The 24,551-nt window shown below is 39.0% G+C and overlaps 1 protein-coding gene across 6 annotated transcripts in view; it reads left to right on the plus strand.

Moving 5' to 3' along the window:
* The first annotated feature begins 4,494 nt into the window (after positions 1-4,494).
* Positions 4,495-24,551, plus strand: part of hmga1a (high mobility group AT-hook 1a) — a 238,426-nt gene continuing 218,369 nt past the window's right edge. For 4 of the 6 annotated variants that reach the window (XM_087973614.1, XM_043716780.2, XM_043716786.2 and 1 more), the window contains exons 1-3: positions 4,495-4,621; positions 5,191-5,304; positions 8,192-8,275. In XM_087973614.1, coding sequence (XP_087829740.1) covers positions 4,607-4,621; positions 5,191-5,304; positions 8,192-8,275 — 213 coding nt within the window. In that variant the 5' untranslated portion in view covers positions 4,495-4,606. Of the gene's footprint in view, positions 4,622-5,190; positions 5,305-6,110; positions 6,250-7,041; positions 7,133-7,204; positions 7,639-8,191; positions 8,276-24,551 lie in introns of those variants that run through there. The other 2 variants (XM_087973613.1, XM_087973612.1) reach the window with 2 other exon arrangements.

A 24,551-nucleotide genomic window follows, 5' to 3' on the forward strand; every position in this document is an offset into this window, starting at 1 on the left:
CAGTTACAATGGACAAAGAGACCATTCGGCTTGTTCTGTCTGGCTGTCTATAAGAACAAATCACTTAGACCAATTCCACTGCATTGCAAATTATTTTTGCTTTAGATGCTTTTAGCGTTGAAAGGCAGATCCAAATCATTTGGTGTGTTTAAAATGGTTTTCCTTATGTCACCATTGTTTCTTTAGCCAATCACTTTCATTTACTGCCCTTTGATTCTTGACCCTTCCACAAAAGGGAACTATTTTTACTTACTACTCCATTGGGATCTCTCATGATGTTGCACACTTCTGTTGAACCTTTTCACAACCATCACCTTTTCTAAGGAGAACACCAGCTTCTCCAATATATCTCCAGTATAAGTATCTGATCAGGGGTACTTTTCCAGTAAATCTGTTCTGCTAATTCTCCAAAGACTTTACATCCTGCTAAAATATGGTGCCCAGAATTGGATGTAATACTACTACAGTTAAGACCAAATCAATGTTTTAAAACAATTCATCATAACTTCTTTGCTTTTGTACTCTATGCATCTATTTATAAAGTCCAGGATACTGCATATTTTTGAACTCCTTGTTCAACCACCTTGCCATCTTCAAACATTTGTGCACATTTACTCCTAGTTGATTCTGTTCTTGCATTTCCCTAATATTGAAACCTTTAATTTTTGTCACCTCTCCTTGTTCTTCTTACCCAAATGCATCACTTCTGACTTTGCATTAAATTTCACATCTGTCTGTTACACCATCACGTTTATGTTCTTTTGAAATCCTCACCATTCACAGTACTTTACAAGTTTTGTGTCCTCCTTGGCTAGGTCTAGTTCATTCTGTAAATCAATACAAACTGTGGTCCTAGTGCTGACCCTTGGGAAAATTTGCAGTATAGATTTTCCCAGTCTGAGAAACGTTTATTTATCTCTATCCTGTGTTTCCTGTCTCTTGGTTACCTTCAAATCCAAGCTGCTATTTCTTTTATTCTATGGGCAAGTCTATAACATGGCACTTCATTCAGTTTTTGTTGAAGTCTGAATTAGTGAATAGTGTAGCAAACCTTGATCTTTCATACAGAATAGCAGAATATGGATTTTTACACATGTATTTCCCAGGTAGAATGACTGATTTGAACATATTGCCTATGTGAAATCGATATAAAATATCAACATAATGTGAGAAATATGTCAAGTCAACATGCAGACCAAATAGCTAGTAATTTTGGAAGTGCATCATCAAAATCTAGCACATAATGATCTCCTCATAAAATAAGCAAAGTCTGTTTCATTGTTAGTGAATTGTCATTGTTTTATTTCATAACATTACAAATATTTAAATTTTAGCATTATATAGTAATAAAAGGAATCAATTTATTTTTGAAATAATTTAAAAGTAGGAAAAACAAACATTGCACTGAAATTCTGGCATGAAATAGTGTATTTCATTTTTCTTATTTATATACCATAAAAAAAAATCACTCCTCAGCAAAACACAAAGCCTGATAAAGATTCCAGCGTGACAGCCACTTTACTTCTAATTGTTTACATATGGTCAGCTGTCTGCTGTGGTTTGCAAGCTTTTTTCGTAGTTACTTGTTTATATAACTATTTAGTGCTGTGAATTAGCTTCCTGTTCTCTCCATGTGCTTGTAACAGTATGCTATACGTTTCTATTTTCAAGAAAAATCAATGCATCATTTGAAAAATGAACACATTTAAAGTAATGGTTTTGGCTTAGGACTAACTAGTATATTGTTAAAAAACAAATATATTTAACTATTTCAAAAGTCAAATTCTTATGTTTCTAATTTAGCATAAGAATCTTTACCAAGTACAGGCATGACTCAGTTATTTGACCGCATTTCCTGTATAAACAAGGGTGTAGGATTAGGAAGTCAAGTTTAAACAGAAAATGACAAAACAGCTTGTATGAAATGTGTTATGTAATCCAGAGTAGTTGTGCGATTTCAAAAAAAATCAAATAATTTTTTTTTATAATAGCAATATTTCACACAAATGGTTTGCAACTGAATCTGGCTAATTGGATTACTGCCAACATATGTGCATTACCAGAGGGAGTTGGTTTTTAATTCTTTCATTGTGATTTGAACATTCCTGTTGGAAAAGGTTGCATTAATACCAAAAAATACCATGGACAGCAGCATTCCTGCAACAGTGAACTTATTTCAAATCTTTAACTATTTAAAGCTGTCAGAGCTGTTTTAAAACAGAGGTTGTCTCAACATGTGGAAGTGAGCAACAAGAAAAGAAATAAAAATAAAAACATGAACAACATATTTCGGATATTGCTTTTTTGTTTATGTATGCATAACTTTGATCTAATTTTCTCTATTTTCCTCCTGTAATGCTATATGTTTGCATGTCTAGCTTGTACAAAGGAATTCAAAACATATTTAAAATTGTCATGGTGATCAGTGCTGAAGTAATTTTCCATGTTGTGCTGACCAACCAGTAGATTCATGAAAATGGCATTTTGTTGTTTTCCTTGCCATGCAAATCATAATGTTTCCGTAATTATGCAATAGATATAAACTAACCTCACTACTGAAAGTAATGTGTTGTAATTACAAGTTTAAGTATCCATGGCACAATTGTTAATGACTGCTTATCAACAATGCTCGCACTGAAATTTAACAGTTGAAAACATGAAGACCCATTCCTTCAGGTATTCATTTGTATTAGTTTTCTTTCTGTGTTTTTTTTCCATTCTCAATCCAAACTTTCTTTCCTGCTCTTTATTTCTTTTTCTGTCACTGACTTTCCATTAAGTTCACCCACTCTAGCTTACAATTCCTACACTATCACTCCACTTCTAATTTCACAGTCTTCGTCTGATTGTTGAAGGAGATTCATATTTCCTCATCCAGTTCACTCATGTTCCAGATGTCAGATTTCCCTTGTTGTAAGGTAATTAACATGCATATTCAACTTAACATGTTGCATAAAACATTTAAAAAGCCAAGAAATGCAAAGATACGTCTGTCTAACTGTGAATGGTATTGGATACCCTGCCATGGTAAATTGTGGTGTATTATAAGTAAAATTGGTTACCAGAGAATAAAACAGAATTACTTTTGTTGATGTTAGTTTCTCCAACCCAATAAACTGCTATCTGTTCAAATTCATTTCAATAGCTTTTGCTAGACTAAGCAAAGCAAGGCACAACGATAGCACGTGGATTTGTGTTTTTAGCTAATAATAAAAATATAATTTTAGAAACAAGTGTCTACCATTCAAAAATTGAATTTCTAATAATAATATTTAATAAAATCAATATTTAAAATCTAAAACTGAGAAATAAAAACTGACTGTCAAAATAACAATAAAAGTATGAGTGATGCACAGACTTGTCAGCATCTGAAAGAATGGTAATATTTTGAGTATACCTTTAATCAGAGGTCAAAATACACTATTTAAATATTATCTAAATACATTATTTAAAAATTCTATTTAAACTTCCATGCAGAGTTTATTCCTTTAATGTGATAGGTGACAATCATGAAATGCAAAGACATTACCACCACGAATTTGCAAGGCAGAACTACCATAAATAAAAAGCCCACTATTTAAAATGGTGACTTCAAATAGTTATTGGACTCTCAAAAACAGCATTTTCAACAATTTAAGCTAAAGTTATTCCCTCCTGAACTTGAAAACTATACTTTAACGTTATCAAAACTATACTTCTAGAAAATTGCAGTAGATTCATTCTATATTACATTTGTCAGTGCCATTGCCACTTCAGCAATAAAGGATACACTTCATTCAAGAATGATTATGTGTGCACATCAGTGATTTTCTACACAGTAAGGTATCTAATATAGGCCACTCCAAAGATAACAGTTAATTCTCTTTGCAAGTTGCAGAAAATCTGGAAGAGCCCTGAATTTAGAATCTTTTTGTGAAAATACTAGACCCAAGTCTGAAGATTGTGAACAAGGTAATTCCCACCCACTTGGAAAACAGTGGACCACAAGTGGCTCGCCACTACCTTAGCAATAAGTGCTGGCCCAGCCAGTGATGCACACATTACATGACAAATAAAATGCGCGAAGAACAATCAAATTATAAAAGGGAAGAAAACTAATGTGAAGAGAAAAAAAACGCGATGTAGTATTAAAGTCGATTGTTGACACCATTTCACATATTGAATATCAAGGCTATTCTTAAGTATAGAAAAATTGCATCTGATCCTCCAAAGGGCAACTACAGTGAAAATAAAGGGGTCCTTAGGAGTAGAGAGCTCTGAAATGAGTCCGAAGATGACTAAATGACATTCTTCGGCAAATTTTGGTGCAGTTCTCGCACATTCCTCAAAAAAGAAAGCATGTGGGCAAACTGTTCCTTAAATTTCAGGCTAACTTTATACTACTTGCCCAATTTTGTGAAAGTAACAGGCAAAGAGGACGGGCTATAGTCTGACTGCTGTTAGGGCTGTTCTGATCAAAGGCTCGCCGGCTGGTGGGAGGTGACAACTCGTGTCCAGTCCCAGAGCATGTGATGCCGCAAAATATAAACCTATGAACATCGACATGCGTAACAGAAGCATTGCAACATATTTTAAATAGTGATAATTTGTCTAAAAAGGGTCCCTGATGAAAATATTAATAGTAAGCGTGCATATTTGAGTGGATAGATCATCCATGAGGAGGATTCTGTATAATAACCTGCTGGATGGGATCCAATCAGAACTTGCTTTGCTGCTATGTAACTCGGTTCAGGCTGTGGCAACTGCTTTGATATTGTTTAGGAATTTTAAAAGAGTATTATTTTTATAAAATATACCGTTACTGTTTATAGTATTGCCCGCCTTTGGATCTGAGCCAAGTGTGTGTGTGTTTTTTTCATTCTCCGTTTCCTTCCAGCCGCCGTTATTAGAGTCAGTGTGATCATCATTCAGGGTAGGTATCGAGTACAGGGACAGGCCTTGTGTGTTTGTATATGTGGACTCTGCATTTGCATCAGCCTTTAGTTTCAATTTGATCAAGCAGCAAAAAGGGGTTTCTATTTCACGGCGTTGCATACTTGTGAGTGTTTTCCATTTACGTATAATAATGTAAGCTAGTAGTACATCGATTGCATGGTGATTTTAACTGTGGGAAGTTTTATATTTGCTGGAGTGAAACAGCTTAATCTTGATCGGTCTGTTATTTTTAATTGAGTTACTTTTTTTTTGCAGAAAAAAATAGCGATGAGTGACACAGGTGCAAAACCCAGCCAGCCTTTAGCTGTAAAACAGGATAAGGATGTCACACCAAAAAGAGGACGCGGCAGACCCAGGAAGCAACCCCAAGTATGACATGTATAATTTACATTTTTTCAACACGTTTTCACTGAAACCTGTACTTTTACACACTTTCACCCCACTTGGTCAGACTGGAATGAACACGCGTAAAACACAAAAATATACTCCTTTTAAGTTAACAGAATCATCTTGCATTTCAAAACTGCATTTTTCTCTTACCGACCCACGATTTTGGATTTTAATGCAATTTTTTTTTCACATCACATGTACACCTCTAGTCGTCCGATTGCTAACATCTCTTCGTAAGTTACGACTGTTGTTGTAAACCGCACTTTATTTTGGGGTTGCATATAAAATGCATAAGGTTGTTTTTTTTAAAATAACTGATCAATTTTACAATCGCTCCGAGTTGCGGAGCACCATCTGGCTGTAAGGCAGCTGGTTTAAGATTTCTCTCCTGTTTTTTTTTTATTTGCGCGACTTTCGAAGTCTTTTTGATTTTGGTGGGGAGGAGTGGATGTCAGATCGTGCTGTCTTGGGGTTGTTTCGAAAACGCTACAGTCCAGCCCGCTACGTTCGATGTCTGCCTTTGTTACAATGTTGCTTTCAGCACCAGCGCAACATGAGACCTTTAAACCATTGTGAACCGGTAGTCCGGGCCTCTCCCCTGCCACGATTGGCCAGCGGCCGAAGGTCGCCGGGTGCCGATTGGTCCAACTGGCTGACAATCAGCTGGAAGTCCGGTCCAATGAGAGGCGACGTTTAACCTACCCCCCAGTGACGTCAGTGTGTTGCTAATGGCTGCAGCCCAAACAGGTCTCAGTTGGTGCTCTGTGCTGTCATAGGTTTTGTAACAGGAATACAATGTGGGAAAGTGAAGTTGTGCATTGCGGCAGGAAGGATGGAGGCAAAAACTAATTTCTACATGGGGAAAGGCTTTGGAAATCTGAAGCACAAAGAGACTTGGGAGCCCTAGTTCAGGATTCTCTTAAGGTTACCATGCAGGTTCATTTGGCAGTTTGGAAGGCAAATGTGATGCTAGCATTCATTTCAAAATGGGCTAGACTACAAGAGCAAGGAATGTACTGCTGAGACTGTATGAAGCTCTGGTCAGACCACGGTTGGAATATTGTGAGCAGCGTTGGGTCCTATATCCAAGGAAGGATATGCTGGCATTTGGGGTGGGTGGGGTGTTCTGGAGGAGTTTTACAAGAATGATGTTGGGGATGAAAGGTTTGTCATATGAGGAACTATTGAGGAATCTGAGTCTGTACTTAGTGGAGTTTAAGGATGAGGGGGATTCTCATAGAAATTTATAGAATTCTGAGAGGCCTGGATAGAGTGGATGTTTCCACGAGTAGGAGAAACAAGGACTTGAGGGCACAGTCTGAGTGAAGGAATGATCCTTTAAAACTGAGAGAGAAGGAATTTTTTCAGCCGAGGATGTGGAACTTGTTACTGTAGAATGCTGTGGAAAACAAGTTGAGTATATTTAAGACAGTCATAGTTAGTTTATTGATTCATAAGGGGGTCAAGAGATACAGGGAGAATTCAGGAGAATAGGATTGAGAAATATATCTACCAAGATCGAATGGTGGTGCAGAGCTGATGGCTGCTTCTGTTCCTATGTCTTATTGACTTGATGTTTTCTGAATTGTTTACCTTCAGTTCCTGTTTAACAGGAATGAGGGTTTTTAATTTATTTTTTTATTAAGGGGAATGAAATTTTATCAATAGATGTGCAAATAGCTCCATCACCTCTGCATCTATTATGTTTCAAAACAGGGGTAAGCAGTGATTCGACAGCTATCACAGTATAGTGAAGTCCCAGATTGTCAAATTTTGCGTGTTCTAAGATGAACTTAGTTCTGAGAAGGTGATCAATCTGAGTATTGGCTTCTTGTGTATATTCATGTAGCTGTTTAATTGTTTATCTGCAAACCCTTACAATATATTGATTGTGTTTATAAGCTTTATTAAATTAGTGCTTAAAGCTATCTTATAGGTCATTTTATTAAAAAAGACCCTGCATCTATTTATAAAGATGATTGTATTTTAGGAAGGTTAATTTTCTGGAGAATCAGATATTTCATTTTTGTTGTTGGAGTGAACTTACTTTTGCTGCAGTAAACACTGACTGTAGCAATAAATTCTAGTACATTTCTCCTTTTCTCAATGGGAGAGTTTTTTGGAAAATTTGTCCTTTTTAATATTGCACTATTGTGATCGTCAATATGCTTTTGAGGGAGTGACAAAACTTAATTATATTTCTCTCAGATCTGATTTACATATAAACAACTTGCTTCCAGTAAATGATTACATGACCACATTAATAGAGATTAAAATATCAGGAAATAGAGGATCAACAGGTTTATTAGAGGGGTGAGTAGTTCTTTAGTAAAATTGGATGGAGATGAGAAAACACCTCTTTCAAATAGAGTTCAGTTAAAACTTCATCCCATTGTTTCCAAGAGTTTACCTTCTCTTCCCCCTCTTCCCCCCCCACAAACCCCTAACCTACCCTACCCAACCCAACATTGATTTGAAGAACTTTTAAGTTGTACTTCTGGTATAATGTGGCTGAGAATAAGAGGAAGAGAAAGTAAGTTAGATGCAAAACTCTAGAATTAAAGAACCAGAAGACTCCTCATATTCTTCTAATCCAAGATGATCACACTTAAGACACTAGTGATGCCTGTGCTGAATCAGGCATTTACACATGGAGAACAATTGTTGAAGTGAAAACCTTGCTGTAGTTAAGTGGATGGCCAAGAAAGTCTCAACCCTCGTACAAATCTCTAAAGCAGTACTCCGCCTAGACAGTTAAGCTTTCATGTTTTGGGGTTTTTTTTGGGGCGTAAGTCTAATGGGTGTAGGAAGAAATACGAAGTGTGCCATAAATTTATTTTAAAACCTTTTTTTGCCTTCCTAAAAGGAACCAACTGGTGCTCCAACTCCAAAACGACCACGAGGAAGACCAAAAGGAAGCAAAAACAAAGTTACTTCTAAATCTGGTAGAGTAAGTACATGCACTTTATATTTTTATAAATATTGTACAACTCATGAGATTATCATTAAATATAGTTTATCTTGGTGATCAAATGTAGTCAAACACTATTTTGCCTAGCTTTTCTTGAACTTCAGATAATCAAATTATTCACTGTTAGCAGGTCAATCCAAATTTTCAATGTGGGTGTCACCTTAGTTTAGTGGTTAGCATTGCTGCCTCACACTGCCAGGGCTGGATTCAATTCCACCCTCTGGCAACTGTCTGTATGGATTTGCACATTCTCCCTGTGTGCGTGGGTTTCCTCCGGGTACTCAAGTTTGCTCCCACAGTCCAAAGATGTGCAGGTTGGGTGGATTGGCCATGTTAAATTGCATATCGTGTCCAATGATGTGTAGGTTGGGTGAGTTAGGCTTGAGAATTGCAGCATTGTAGGAATGGGATGGGTCTGGTTGGGATGCTCTTTGGAGAGTTAGTGTGGACTTGATGGGCCAAACGCCATGCTTCCACACTAAAAGGATTCTGTGATTCACTGAGAGTACCCTGCTATGTTAATCACTTAATGCAGGACCCATTAGACCATTATGTAAATTTATTATAAATGTGAAGGGGAGAAGTAAGCCCTGAGGAGAATGCAAAAACAAATGTGAGGGAATATGGGCTGGTTAAATGATTTGGAAATAAATAGCATAGAGAGTACAATCAGGGAAATGTGAAATTATCCACTTTAGTAAAACTAAGAAAAAGCAGAATACTTATATGAAATGAAAGAATGTTGATACACAGAAATTTGGGGAATTAAGGAATATGAAGATAGGATGAGAGAGTGGATGCAAAAGGTCTTACTGAACCGTGGAGCAGGCTTGAAGGGCAGTTTGGCCAAATCTAGCTTCTATTTCTTGTTTTTATAACAATAGCCTGTTTGTTTATAATTAGAAGTTTGAGATCTGATATGATATTTGTGCCCTGGTTCCAGGTATGTGAATATTTCGCAGAAGGTGCATTCCCAATATACATCAATGTCTGAGTGCGCCCTTGATGTTTAAATGTGACAATAGTTTCTTCGTTACGGCTGAAAAGGACTATGAATTTCAAGCAGAATTTCATCTAAAATTGTGTTCATTTCTGATCAGATACTGGCTTAGTTAATATGTTGGTATCAATTTCATATATAATGAATGATTGTGTAGTCAGTCGTAATGTACCAGGGTTCTGTACTTTTGTGATTTTTTTTTTCAAAATTGCACAACTTTTAAATTCATAATCACATTTTATCAGCCTGTAATTAAAGTTACATCACTTCAATGTTCAGGTTAGATTGACCACTACCAATGCAAATGTGGCATGATAAAGCCTTTTCTTGCATTACTGTTTTTAATTAATGAGTCAAGTGGGCACATTATGAAAATTTCATATGTATGCCATTTTTCTTTGCTGAAATCCTAATGTCAACTGAAACGAAACAAGTTAGTCCATAAAACTAGAACTCTTCGTATTTAAATCATGTCATATGGAATGTGTTGCAAAGGTTCCTATGGCAAAAGATAGAATATGCATCATATTTCTGAGATAATGATTATCAGTTATTATGAACTGATACTGAGAATGTAAGATTAAGAGATGACTGTCAATATCTGTGGACAAACATTTAACACACTTTAGCAGTTTTAATGCTGTTTTAAAGCTGTTTAAAATATTCCCAGAATGTTAGAAACACACATAGTGAATAACGAATCAGAAGGAGTTATTTCCAGATTGAATTGTTGCTTTTACTGTGATATCCATTAAAAGAACTTTGGCTCATGTGAATGTCCAGTTGTCACAAAGTGCTCACCAGTCGATTAAATCCTTTTTGAATAGCTGACAAAAATGGTGATCAATTTGTACACAGCAAGGTCCCATAATCAACAATGGGATGATGACCAGAAAAACTGTTTTCATTGAAATAAGTGACAAAAGTTGGCAAGAAGATAGGGAAACAGTTCTGGATGTAAATTTGCTCGCTAAGTCGGCAGGTTTGTTTTGAGATGTTTTGTCACCATATTAGGTAATATCAGTGAGCCGCCAGTGAAGCACGAGTGTTATGGTCCGGCCTTCTATTTGTGTTTAGATTTCTTTGGGTTGGTGGTGTCATTTCTTGTGTTGATGTCATTTCCTGTTCTTTTTAGAGCTAAGAGAGGGCATGAAAAATCTTTGGCGGATAGGATCAAGGATAACCCCAAGGCATTTTATGCGTATGTGAGAAACATGAGAATAACGAACCAGGGTAGCTCTGATCAAGGACAGTAGTGGGAGACTGTGTATTGAGTCGGAAGAGATAAGTGAGGTCTTGAATGAGTACTTTTCTTCAATATTTACAAACGAGAGGGAACGTATTGTTGAAGAGGAGAGTGTGAAATGGACTGGTAAGCTAGAGGAGATACTTGTTAGGAAGGAAGATGTGTTGGACATTTTGAATAACTTGAGGATAGACAAGTCCCCCGGTCCTGACGGGATATATCCTAGGATTATGTGGGAAGCAAGAGAGGAAATTGCAGAGCCGTTGGCAATGATCTTTTCATCTTCACTGTCAACAGGGGTGGTACCAGGGGACTGGAGAGTGGCGAATGTTGTGCCCCTGTTCAAAAAAGGGAACAGGGATAACCCTGGGAATTATAGGCCAGTTAGTCTTACCTCGGTGGTAGGCAAAGTAATGGAAAGGGTACTGAGAGATAGGATTTATGAGTATCTGGAAAGACACTGCTTGATTAGGGACAGCCAGCATGGATTTGTGAAGGGTAGGTCTTGCCTTACAAGTCTTATTGAATTCTTTGAGGAGGTGACCAAGCATGTGGATGAGGGTAGAGCAGTGGATGTAGTATACATGGATTTTAGTAAGGCATTTGATAAGGTTCCCCATGGTAGGCTTATGCGGAAAGTCAGGAGGCATGGGATTGAGGGAAATTTTGCCAGTTGGATAGAAAACTGGCTAACCGGTCGAAGTCAGAGTGGTGGTAGATGGTAAATATTCAGCCTGGAACCCAGTTACAAGTGGAGTTCCACAGGAATCAGTTCTGGGTCCTCTGCTGTTTGTAATTTTATTAATGACTTGGAAGAGGGAGTCGAAGGGTGGGTCAGTAAATTTGCAGATGATACGACGATTTGTGGAGTTGTGGATAGTGAGGAGGGCTGTTGTTGGTTGCAAAGGGACTTAGATATGATGCAGAGCTGGGCTGAGGAGTGGCAGATGGAGTTCAACCCTGCCAAGTGTGAGGTTGTCCATTTTGGAAGGACAAATAAGAATGTGGAATACAGGGTTAACGGTAGGGTTCTTAGTAAGGTGGAGGAGCAGAGGGATCTTGGGGTCTATGTTCATAGATCTTTGAAAGTTGCCACTCAGGTGGATAGAGCTTGTAAGAAGGCCTATGGTGTATTAACGTTCATTAGCAGAGGGATTGAATTCAAGAGTCGTGAAATGATGTTACAGCTGTACAGGACCTTGCTTAGGCCACATTTGGAATACTGTGTGCAGTTCTTCTCGCCTCACTTTAGGAAGGATGTGGAAGCTTTGGAGAGGGTGCAGAGAAGATTTACCAGGATGTTGCCTGGAATGGAGAATAGGTCGTACGAGGATAGGTTGAGCGTGCTAGGCCTTTTCTCATTGGAACGGAGAAGGATGAGGGGTGACTTGATAGAGGTGTATAAGATGATCAGGGGAATAGATAGAGTAGACAATCAGAAACATTTTCCCCGGGTACAACAGTATTACAAGGGGACATAAATTTAAGGTGAAGGGTGGAAGGTATAGGGGAGATGTCAGGGGTAGGTTCTTTACCCAGAGAGTGGTGGGGGCATGGAATGAGCTGCCTGTGGGAGTGGCAGAGTCAGAATCATTGGTGACCTTTAAGCGGCAATTGGATAGGTACATGGATGGGTGCTTAAGCTAGGACAAATGTTCGGCACAACATCGTGGGCCGAAGGGCCTGTTCTGTGCTGTATTGTTCTATGTTCTATTTGTTTCCCGTTTACCACTCTGAGAAAGTCATGTGTTCTTTGAAAAGTCCTGTGTGATCTTTTACGACTACGTGAAAACCAGGTTTAACATCTCATTCAAAGGATAGGATACCTCTGACTATGTGGCATTCCCTCAGCAGTGCCACAATGTCAGCCTCTGGGGTGAGACTTGAACTCACAGCCACTATAAATTAGAAAGTGTTACCACTGAGGAAAAACTGACAATGATACAGTTAAAGAACTGTATGTTCCCTTTTTTTTTGGCTGTCTGTTATTATAGCTGAGTTTCATGAAGTGTTTCCTTTCATGGCCCATAGTAACTTGTGCTTGAGCAGTCTTCTGCTCACTTCCTTAATCGTGTACTTGGGCATTATGGTGTCCTTCTTGTACAATGATGTGGCAGCAGAGATGGATTTGTCCACCACTGCTGGTTCCTTCCATTCATGCCACTGACCCCATATTTAAACCTGAGTTAGGCACAACAAAGCCTTCAGATGAGGAATTGCCCCATCATGCTATGCTTTGGAAAGGATGTGTCTCAGAAAGGGAAGCTAATACCCTGGTTAGGTGAAACTAACCTGGAGATGCTGCTGAATGAAGTGGAGGAGAGGAGATCCATCCTCTTTGCTGTGAATTAGTAAAAGAGACGCCTACCAGACTTTGTCAGCCTTGACTCAGATAGTGGGATCCATGTTATTTCAAGTAGCAAAAAAATGCCCAGCAATGCCAGAAACCCGTTAATGATCATCCGTGCTCCTGGATAGCAAGTACCTCCCTCTTGTCTCTGCTTCCTCTTACGCAATCACACTAATTCTGCCACTGCATCTCCCTGGCTAATAGTCTATGACTGTCACGATTACATGCAGCATCTGCACTCAATGACTCTCATCCACTCATAACTTACTCTTTTCTGCCCTGTTCACCTCTTACTTATTCACTCAGGGTGTCTCTGGAACAAAGTGCAACAGTTTTGGAAAATGGTTCTCTTCCAACCCTATGTCTAACATTCATCATGTGTTACTGCAAATGATTTGCAACAAAAAGGTTAAAATCGGCAGATACACTGAGTTTGTAACTGCATAGATTTATGAAATATATAAATATGGTAACAGGAAACAGGAAGTGGAGTGAAAATACTGGAATACAAAGTTCTTGCAAAGTATAAGTGAAATAGCCTGTTTTATTTGGTAAATATCATTTCTGAAATGTGCAAAAGAAATTGAGAATTTGATTGACTGAAACAGTTAAAGCTGTATAGTTACAAGATATTTTAATGTTTTCATTTTTTTTAATATTTCTAACTGTTATCCAAATACACTCTCAAGATTTTATGGCTACTCATTTTCATCAGTGAAAACTCCCATTGCAAATTGAAGTGGGGAGAGCAATAAAAGTTTCCTTGCCTCAATAGGATCAAAAGTGGAAACAATCTGCAGTGTCTTTAAATATGATTACCCTTGATGGGATTGTGGCATTAACTCTACTTTCCACCCTCTTCCCCATAACCCTAACACTCTTTTCAACCAAAAAATCTAATTAGGCCTTGAATATTTTCAATGACCCAGCCTCTACTGCTTTCTGTCAGAGAGAATTCAAAAAGACTAACTACTGTCAGGGTAAAGGAAGTTCCTACTTAATTGAGTGACCCTGACACTCCCCTTTTTTTTCCAAAAAATAAATTATGCCCCAGGAGCGGAAACATCGTCCCCTCAGATTTTTGTGCTTCAGCAGGTTTACCCCTCATTCTTCTAAAACTCCATATGAGTATAAACATGACATGCTCAACCTTTCCTTATGAAATAACTGTTCCTTCTGAGAGATCAGGCTGATGAATTTTCTTTGAACGGTTTCCAATGCAATCCTCCTTTAAATAAGAATACCGAATAAGTATAGTACTCTTGATGCTGTCTATCAATGCTTTGTACAATTCCTAACATGTGTGCTCCATCTCCTTTGTAATAGAGGCAACGTTCTATTTGCATTCTTAATTTTTTGGTTGTACTTCCAGCAAAGTACACCTTATTGTGATTCATGTATATGTACCCAGATCCTTCTGTACTGAAGCATTATGTCATCCCTCTCCATTTAAATATGTAGGGAAAATTGATGCATGAGCGTCTTCACGATAGTGGCGTAGTGAAGGGGCTATAACTAAAATGTCAGTTTATAATTTTACCATTTTGGATTCTGGATGGTTTAGATTTGAAATGAAAAATACATAGACAAGTATAAAACTGATATAGCAGTCTGGGCTATGTAGTGATTGATGAAGGAACACTGCTTTTCATCCACCTACCCAATTTCCACCTGTAAATTTTTTGTGGGCTTTAGAGGATAGCACCCTCTACAGGGAACCTGTAGCAACATGTCAGTGAGAAGAAATCAATTGAATAAGATTGAAGAATTTCACTTGATGAGTATTCCGAATACAGGGGATAGAAATTTAATTTAAATGCAATTCTGACTATGTAGTAAAGATTGGGAAAAATAGATGTTGCCATAGAGCTAAAAGAACCAATCTGAATAACAGTTTTAGAAAGTATCCAAAACTAGCTTTCTATTGATAGAATGAAATTCCACACTTTTTAAAAAAAATAAGTAGACCTGAAGAGGTTATGTCAATAATTATCACTTAATATGCTTTTTAAAAACTCAGGGTTTAGATTAGAGTGGTACTGGAAAAGCACAGCAGTTTAGGCAGCATCCGAGGAGCAGTAAAATCGACGTTTCGGGCAAAAGCCCTTCATCAGGAATACCTTTTTAAAAACTCAGTCACCCCTGAATGTATAAAGTGCTTACTTTACTAAGCATTTCTAATTTTCACCTGATGGACAAATGCAGCAAGTTAGATTCATTTCAATGCTGAAATGATGAGTGTGGACTATAGCAGTTTGTTGTGTGGATGAATAGAGATATCTATGATAGTAACTTCAGGATTTGTTTAACTGAGGTGCAAGGATCACTGATGTTTGATTTACACCTTATAAAGGGGACTGCTATAAACTTTGTCATAACTTGTTACAAAATGTGCCTCATGAATAATATATTTGGCAATCTTTTGAAATTAAATTTGTGGTGATGTTTTAGTTTTCATTTCCTGATGTGTTTTCTGATAGAACGTGGGGACTGCAGATGCTGGAGATCAGAGTTGAGATTGTCATGCTGGAAAAGCACAGCAGGTCATTCAGCATCCAAGGAGCAGGAGAATCATGTTTCAGGCACAAGCCCTTCACCATTCCAGATGAAGGGCTTATGCCCGAAATGTCGATTCTGAACTCCAGCATCTGCGATCTTCACTCTCTACCACGTGTTTTCTGACAGTTCGGAATATGTCAAACCTACAACCCTGTGTTTTGAAACTATGCTTTTTTTTTCTTGCCGTGGCATGCTAAAATACTGGGACTTATTCAAACATGCATTTAAGATAGCATTTGATGGATGAGAAGATTAATAAATTCAGCTTTTCCATTTACAGTAATTTGGGGGAAAAATTCAAAGTGGATAATGCAAATTGTAACCTAGTTAGGTAGTAGGTGATAGAAAATGAGACAATTAAAACTGGAACTGTCAAAATTGCTCAGAATGCAGTTTGAAATGCAGCACAAAATTAGCCATTTCCATTCAAAGGTTATGTTCTGACTGCAGAAGTTCCCTGAATGCAGTATATAACTGTGACTGGTTCAAATAATATGCTCAATATGTTTTGCTGATTTGTCATTATATTCTTGATTTGTAGTATTTGTGGTTTTAAAACTAGAGCATGTCATGAACTTTTCTAATTTTTTCATGTATAAGCATTGGCTAGGCTCCACTTTATTTTTAAAAAGAGATCTGATGTAGAGCACAGTACAGCAAAATTATTCTCACTTAGATATTTAAATTTTAGATGAACATATATTTGTAGTATGTACAGATTCTTAATTTGCATGTGTGAAGGATAGTGGAATAATTGATGGTAGCATATATTCAGTCTGGGATGGATGGTGACAGAAATTGCTAAATGTAAAGTGTAAATCATTCCCATTGCCTTTGCACAGAAAATACAACGTGCCAATCTTGAGAATGGATAGTGCAAGTTTTAATCTAGGTGGAGTTGAATTTAACCAAAAATTCTGTCCAATTTTAATCCAGTCTATGGAGTATTTGTGTCTGTGAGTCCTATGAGATTTCTCATCAATTTTCTTTTTCAAAATTCACCTCATTACCTGTGCACCATATCTCTATAGCACCCCGCTTGTCATATCTTGCCTCTCGCTAGCTGCAGAATTAATCACCACTGCTGAGAGTTCTGGGGATTCCTGCCACTGACACCTAAAACTGAGCGTTAACCTGTTGAAGCTACCAAACAGGACTAGTCTGCCAAACAGTATATGCCGCAAGGCATAGACAGAGCTAGGCGATCCCATACCAACAGATCCAATCTGAGCTTTGTAGACCTGCCACATTTAATTGTGAATGTTTGTGGACAGTAAAACAACTCCACAAGTATCCCCATCCTCAGTGATGGAAAAGCTGAACACATCAAGGAGCTGTAGAAAAACTGCAATCGATGAAAACTGGGTATTGGGGCCATACACTCTGCTGGTTGGAGTCATACCTGGTATGTAGGAACATGGTCATGGTTGTTGGACATCAATCATCTCAGCTCCAGGACATCAGTGTTGGTGTTGTTCAGGGTAGTGTCCTAGACTGAACAATCTTCAGTTACTTCATCAATGACCTTTCCTCCATCATAAGGTCAGAAGTGGGGATGTACCATCATTGGCAAACAATGTTCAGCACCATTCACGACTCCTCATGTACTAAGCAGTCCGTGTACAAATGCACCGAGACTGGACAATATCCAGGCTTGGACTGATAAGTGGCAAATGCCAGCAATCACCATCTCCAATAAGCGACAATATAACCACCACCACATGACATTCAATGCAATCATCACCATATCACCATAACTGAATCCCACTATCAGCATCCTTGGGGTTACCATTGACCAGAAACTCAACTGGAATTGCTATATAACTACAGTGGCTACAAAAGCAGGTCAAAAGCTAGGAATACTGCAGTGAGCAACTCATCTCCTGACTTCTGCAAAGTCTGTCTACCATATGCAAGGTACAAATGAGGAGTGTGATGGAATGCTCCCTAACTGCCTGGATGAGTACAGCCCTAATAACACTCCAGAATAAAAAATAACACTATCTTTTGCTATAAATTCTGCGTTCTACGATCCTGCCCCACTAGCTACCTGACGAAGGAGCAGTGCTCCAGAAGCCAGTACCTCCAAATAAATCTGTTGGGCTATAACCTGCTATTGTGTGATTTTTAACTTTGTCTACAACCAGCACCTCCATGTCATAACATTGAAGAAGTTTGGCACCATCCAGGGCAAAGTAGCCTGCTTGATTGGTACCGCCTCCACAAGCATCTACTCCGTCAACCACTGACACTCAGCTGTAATGTGTACTGTCTAATGGACTGCAGAAATTTACCAAAATTCCTTAGATAGCATCTTCCAAACCTACAACCATTTCCATCTTGAAAGACCAGGGCAGCAGATACGTAAAAGCACCACCACCTGGAAGATCTCCTCCAAACTACTCACCATCCTGACTTGGAAATATGTTGTCATTCCTTACTGATGCTGAGCCAGAATCTTGGCATTCCCTCCTTAATGACGTTGTGGGACAACTCTCAGTATGTGGACTGTAGTGGTTCAAGAAGGCAGCTCACCACCGCCTTTCAAGGGAAAGTAGGGATGGGCAATAAATACTGGCCAGCCAGTGGCACCCAGATCCCTTGAATGAATAAAACTAAACAGCCAAAGTGAAGAAAAATCAAAATCAAAAACAAAAGCTGCACTTACCTGGGAATAAAGAGGAGCGTTTGAGCAACAACTTCCAGTCAATGAATGATTACTTCACCCAGCTTACGTTTACTGAGATTGGGGTCAGTTAAGCCCTGTCTGGATGGTTGCACCTATGATGCAGAAGATGGTGTTCCTCCTTGGAAGACTGCAGCCATTCTCCTAATTCTTCAGTGTCCATTGCATCCTCTCTTTACCTCCTGTAGTTGTGCAGAGTGCAGCATTCTAGGATTATGCAACATTGCAAGACTTCCCCAGACCAATCCAAGTACCATACCTGCAACTTCAGATCAGACATCAGCTTCCATTTACCCTAATTGAAGGATGGGTTGCAGTGAATCTATGCTTCATCTCAATTAGATGTTTGAAAAAGAGAATCTTCAGCCATAGTTGCAGGGGCCCTTGTCTCTGCGTGACCAGCTTTCTGTGGCACCCAGCCCTTGAAATAGGAGCATGAGATGTAGGCAGCTTCCCAGATAATTGGCACAGATGTTCAGGTTGTCATTCACATTGACAGAATGGAATCATTTTACTGTTTATGAAGTCAGTTGCAGGTTATGAATGGTGCTCTCAAAGCAATGTGTACACAGTTAATGTACCCTGTACTCTATCTGTTGGCAAAGTCTCTTGCCTGGCTGCAGTGTTGTCCTCTTCATAGGACACCAGATGAAGTGGTGTGATCTGACACAAATTGTATCGGTAACAGCCTTCATTAATTTGTAGATTGAGGCTGTGAGATCTCACACAGATCCCCTTGGAAGGGGACAGCATAAATTTTACTGCAGCTGTCACCTTGTCACTCACTGTAGGATGGCCACCAACTCCATGTTGCAGGTCCTGTTCCAATAGCAGCCATTTTTCTGTGATAATGTCCTGGGACATCCTGTGTGTGATGACACTGTACCTTAGTTATCTGGAGGAGATAATATCAAGATGACAGCTGGGCCTCTTTTTCTCTCTCACTCGTGCTGACAGGACTTTCAGTCGCAATGCCTTCATGTGGAGGCTGTTAGGCAGCCACTGGAGGTTGCTGCTAGTATTGGGCTTGTTAATGCCTCTGTTGTTCCTCAATTTCTCAGTGCCTTCATTGCACTGCAGCAACAGTGATAACCTGTGCTTTGGCTGGATTATTGTTTGCACTTCAATGAACCCGTGTGAGGAATGTAAGAAACTGAACAGGATCTTTGTAATGTGAGTGATCATCATTCACATCAATCTCAATTGATGGTTAGCATATTCCTCCATATAGTGGAACATGTGGGACTCCAGGGTGGGCTGTGAAATGCCTCAATGTGGACCATTTGGCTTGGGGATCTTATTCCAATGAATGCAGCAAAGGCATGTTGCACAAATACAGAAGGAGATTGTAAATGTTGTTTGATTTACTGATACCTTGACCTCTGACACCCCTCCCCCATCTCATCTTAGAAAGTGAGCATTGCATATAAGAGCTTGTTGATGACTATTTACAAGTCGAGGTGACAGGATAGAATCACAGATTCCCTACTGTTTGGGCCATTAAGCCCATCGAATCCACACTGACCCTTCGAAGAGCACCCCATCCAGATGCACCTCCATACCGTTTCCCTGCATTTCCCATAGCAAATCCACCTAGCCTGCACATCCCTGGATTATGGGAAAAACTGGAACACCTGGAAGAAACCCATGCAGACATGGGGAAACTCCATGCAGACCAAGGAGGAATTGAGCCTACGTCCCCGGTGCTGTGATGCAGCAATGCTAACTACTGAGCCACAGTGTCAGCCAAGATATCAGCTCTTGTGCCAACAAGATCTTGAATGGTCTTTGTGACATGTGCCACTTTAATGATGCCTGCTTCATAGAGATTACTATTTCCGATCTGTAATGACCAATGATATGGTCAAGTTTGCTTGTGAGTAGGATTTGTATCCTACATATTTGGACAGTGCGTGCATGTCACATGCAAGGTGCCATGATTGCAGCCGTCTTCATCATATACTGTGAAAGTGCCTGGTTAATGGAATTGCTGCCTCAAAGGCCTCAGAGTCCAATTGCTTAGAAAGAGGAAAAAAAACACTTCCTCAGTCCACTTCAGATAGGGTCACAGCTATTTTCCATTTTCAATGCAAATTTACAAGTTGCAGGAATATGGAAAGCAATGAATACAGTTGCATGTACCACAGTGAATCGCAGGTTCTGCCTGGTAATTGTGGGCCACGCCCAAATCTTAATGTTTCTTAATTCCTTGCATGCCTTGTCAAGTCCATCAATACTTACTTTCCAGATATTCCCTCACAACTCTGAATTACAGCTTCATCTCCCAACTTTGCCTACGGCTCATCATTCTGCACAACCTCTATTGAGGTCAAGTTGCTTATGACCTCAATGGTTCTCTCCCTCCCATAGTAACTCATTTCCTGTATGGCACTTTCATCTGCATCTCTCTAAAATATGTTGAATTTCCCCCCTTCATAATTAATCTTCTTTTGTATCCCAGCATGCTATCTCTAATGTGATAACCACAGCCCTCATCTTCACTTTCATTGGGCTTACTATGGCCCACTCCCCTGACTGACATGGATAGACAGCATGGAAGGTGCAATGTCTCTAGACCCATTGATACTATTATTGCAAAAGTTAAAAAATTAGTCAGGCAGAGACCATAGTTTTATTTCTACGTACATCACAAAACTCAACATACAAATTACTTATTCCCATTTTTGAGATCTCATATATAATATAATACATATAACACGTGGGAGGGTTCTTGTGGTCCAGTGATCGTGTCTGTACCTCTGAGCCAGAAAGCCTGTGTTCAAATCCCACCTGTTCCAAGATATATTGTAACATTTTTGAACATGTTGATTAAAACTGTCTATAACATCTGGTTCTCGCCCAATTGTTCCTTTTAATTAACATAATTATTACCTGTTTCCATGTTTCATTTTGATCTCTGATGCCAGACCCTACTAGAAGATAACAATTAACCAGGGCAGATCTAGAATTTGTTACAGTGCTACCTTAGGTTACATATCCGGAAGTGCATTTATAAATATAATCTTAGTATGCAATTTGCAGAAGTTTTAGTAATATCTATTCAATAATGTCCAAAATGTTTGGTGATATCTTAGTCTCATAAATTAACATGTTTAGTTTGGTCAAATATTTTTAAATTTTGTAGCTAAAAGATGTAATTTGCTTCACTTTTAATTATTATTGGCATCGTGTAAGCAGAATCTGAAAATATAGTGCCTTGATGGAATAAACTGCCTTGTTACCTTTTCAGAATCCAATTTCATTTTCCATGATATGCTAACTCCTCTCTTATATTCTAAACAACCTGCTCTGAGATTTTATAACATGTCTCTGGGTCTTGTACCTGGGTCTTCTGGCTCAAATAGGGATACTACCTCTACTTCAGTATCTGAGGAATCATGAATGGTGCTGAATATTGTGCAATCATTGGTGACCATCCTCACTTTTGACCTTATGATGGAGGGAAAGTCATTGATGAAGTAGCTGAAAATTAGATTAGGTTCCCTCCAGTGTGGAAACAGGCCCTTCGGCCCAACCAGTCCATACCACCCCTCCAAAGAGCAACCCACCCAGACCCATTCCCCTACATTTACCACTTCACCTATCACTACGGGCAATTTAGCATGGCCAATTCACCTAACCTGCACATTTTTGGACTGTGGGAGGAAACCGGAGCACCCAGAGGAAACCCACGCAGACACTGGGAGAAAGGCAACTGTCTGTGTAGAGTTTGCATAGAGGCGGGAATTGATCCGGGTCTCTGGTGCTGTGAGGCAGCAGTGCTAACCACTGTGCCACCGTGCTGCCCACAGTAGTGCCATTCAAATGGACTGATTGTCCTGGATGGCTTCTTGAGTATTATTAGAGCTGCACACATCCAAATAAGTGGAGAATATTCCATCACACTCATGACATGTGCCTTGTAGATGGTGGACAGACTTTGGGGAGTCAGGACATGAGTTATTCACCACAATGTTCCTAGCCTGTGACCTGCTGTTGTAGCCACTGTATTTATATGGCGAGTCCAGTTGAGTTTCTAGTCAATGATAATCCCCAGGAAGTTGATAGTGGAGGATTCAGTGATGGTAACACCATTGAATGTCAAGGGGCAATGGTTAGATTGTGTCTTATTGATGATGGTCATCGCTACCATTTGTGTAACGTGAATGTTACTTATCAGCCTAAGCCTGGATATTGTCTTGGTCTTGTTGCGTTTGAACATGGACTGCTTCTGAGGAGTCATGAATGGTGTTGAACATTGTGCAGTTGTCAGCGAACATCCACACTCTTTACGTTATGATTGAGTGAAGGTCAGTGATGTAGCAGCTGAAGATGGTTGAACCTAGGTCACTGTCCTGAGGAATTCCTGCAGAGATGTCCTGGAGCTGAGATGACTGACATTCAGCAACCACAACCATCTTCCTATAATAAGGTGGAAGGCAGTTTTTTTGTGATTCAAAAAGAACTCCGAGCCTTGTTTAAGCATAAATTAACAGCAAGTGGATTCCTGTAAATTTAATTTGGCTGGAGACTTTTGTCTAGTGACAATTCCTGACAGTCTTGTGAAGAATTGCTAATCTATAATGTAGTAGTAAGCGGTTTACTTTTTATAGTGCATTTAAAAAACTACACATTCTTGCAGCTGGAATAGTGAGTCATTGAATGTTTCCCAGGAAATTTTGTTTTAAACAATTTTCATTTGTTTGCAGTTAATTTGTCCCAACTCTCATACCTGACAATGTGAATGTATTGTGATTCATTTGAGGTTGTGAATCCTTTGGCATGAATTTAATGAGTCTTCTCTCGAAGAGCAATCGCTGCTGCAATAGTACTTTCTAAGATTTTATCACTTTATCTCAACATTTTCTGCAATTAGTATTTAATCTACTAGTTTAAGAGTCTCTTGTTATGTGAAAATTTACTAAATTCTGTGTTCTTTATTTTTGATAATTTCTTGCAATTTTTCTTGGGCGTGATTAAAATTCCACTGCTATAATTAATGCTTTATTAAAGAAAAATCTAACATTTTTTATTATGACTTCTGTAAGGAATGGTCCAATTTAAAAGAAAACATTTCATGCCTTAGTTTTTTAATGTATAATTTTAAAGTTTTTTTTTCTACACATGAAGTACATTTTTAAGGTACAGTATTTCTTTCCAATCTAATTGCGGGCCCACGAGAGAGATTATCATTTCAGTCTGATTTGTGAGTTTATATTTTGTAATGAACAATGTAGTTTATGCAACATTGGAGTCAGAGTTTCTTTCCCATTCCTTGTCCCAGCTTGTGGAAGTGAATGAAACCACTTTGGTAGATTTTGCACTTAAATGGAATGACCCCAATAAAGGAAATATTGAACAGTTTTGTCTCTGACTATGTGCAATGTGTAATATTTGCACACATTTCTAAAGAAATAAATAAGGAACCACAGGATGGGCAAAATGTAATGCAAGTCTTGTCAGCCAACTGGAGAGCTTCCAACTGCCCTCCATTGACACTTTTTGGCAATCTGCCAATCAGAAGTTGACATCTCTTCATTGCTTAGCACTGGGTGGTGCTGGCTGCTCCTGGTCATAAACCCATCCAAGGACCAGGCTCTTGGAGAGACCTGTCCAGAGATTAGTGATGACTGTAGGGGGAGCTTAGGTGGAGCTGTGGGATTGGGAGAAGTGAGAGTTTCAGCAGCAATGGCAATGGTGGTGGCTCTCAGCAGGGAACCCCCATTCCCAGTACTGGGTTCCTCGAACATGCACTGTGTCTATGAATGTGGGACACCACCTTGGACCCTCACTAGCAAACCCAGGACTTACTTTTGAGGCTTCTGGCATTGTGATTCTCCTGTTCACCTCTGGGTGAATTCCAGTGATTCCAGGATAAGGCCCTAATGTTGGCATTAACTGCCCACAGGGAACTCACCTAGAGAAGGTGAATAGGCAAAACTATCCTGCCATGGATTTAGTTGGGACAAAGATAGAGAACACCTTTTCTCCTATCTGCCATCCAGCTATACTTGGGTTGTTCCCCCTCACTGCAACCTCTGCTTTGCCTTCTGGTTTCTGTTGCTTTCATTTTCTGCATGTCACTTCTTAACCTTTTTTTTTGCTCTTTTAATTTTAAGCTTCTCTTCATTTATCTTCTGGTCTGTATATGGATTTTAAGAATATGACTTAGCACACACATTTCAGAGGCCTCTATTTTCTTCCACAGATCTTTCCTGATTTATCCAGGTTTCTGAGGCATGCAGGAAAATAGATATTGGGCCAAATAACCAAGGAGTAAATTCACAGTCAGAATGTCATTCAGTTTGTACCTTTTCCCTGTTAAGACAATGCTTTTTATTTCTGGAAGGAAATTCCAACCACAGATCTTTCAGGAATGTGGAGATTACCTAACATTTAACAGACCCATCATTA

Source organism: Chiloscyllium plagiosum, unplaced genomic scaffold (genome assembly GCF_037043375.1).
Source record: "Chiloscyllium plagiosum isolate Xiang-an unplaced genomic scaffold, Cpla_swu_hap1 HiC_scaffold_26, whole genome shotgun sequence".
Taxonomy (NCBI): Eukaryota; Metazoa; Chordata; class Chondrichthyes; order Orectolobiformes; family Hemiscylliidae; genus Chiloscyllium; species Chiloscyllium plagiosum.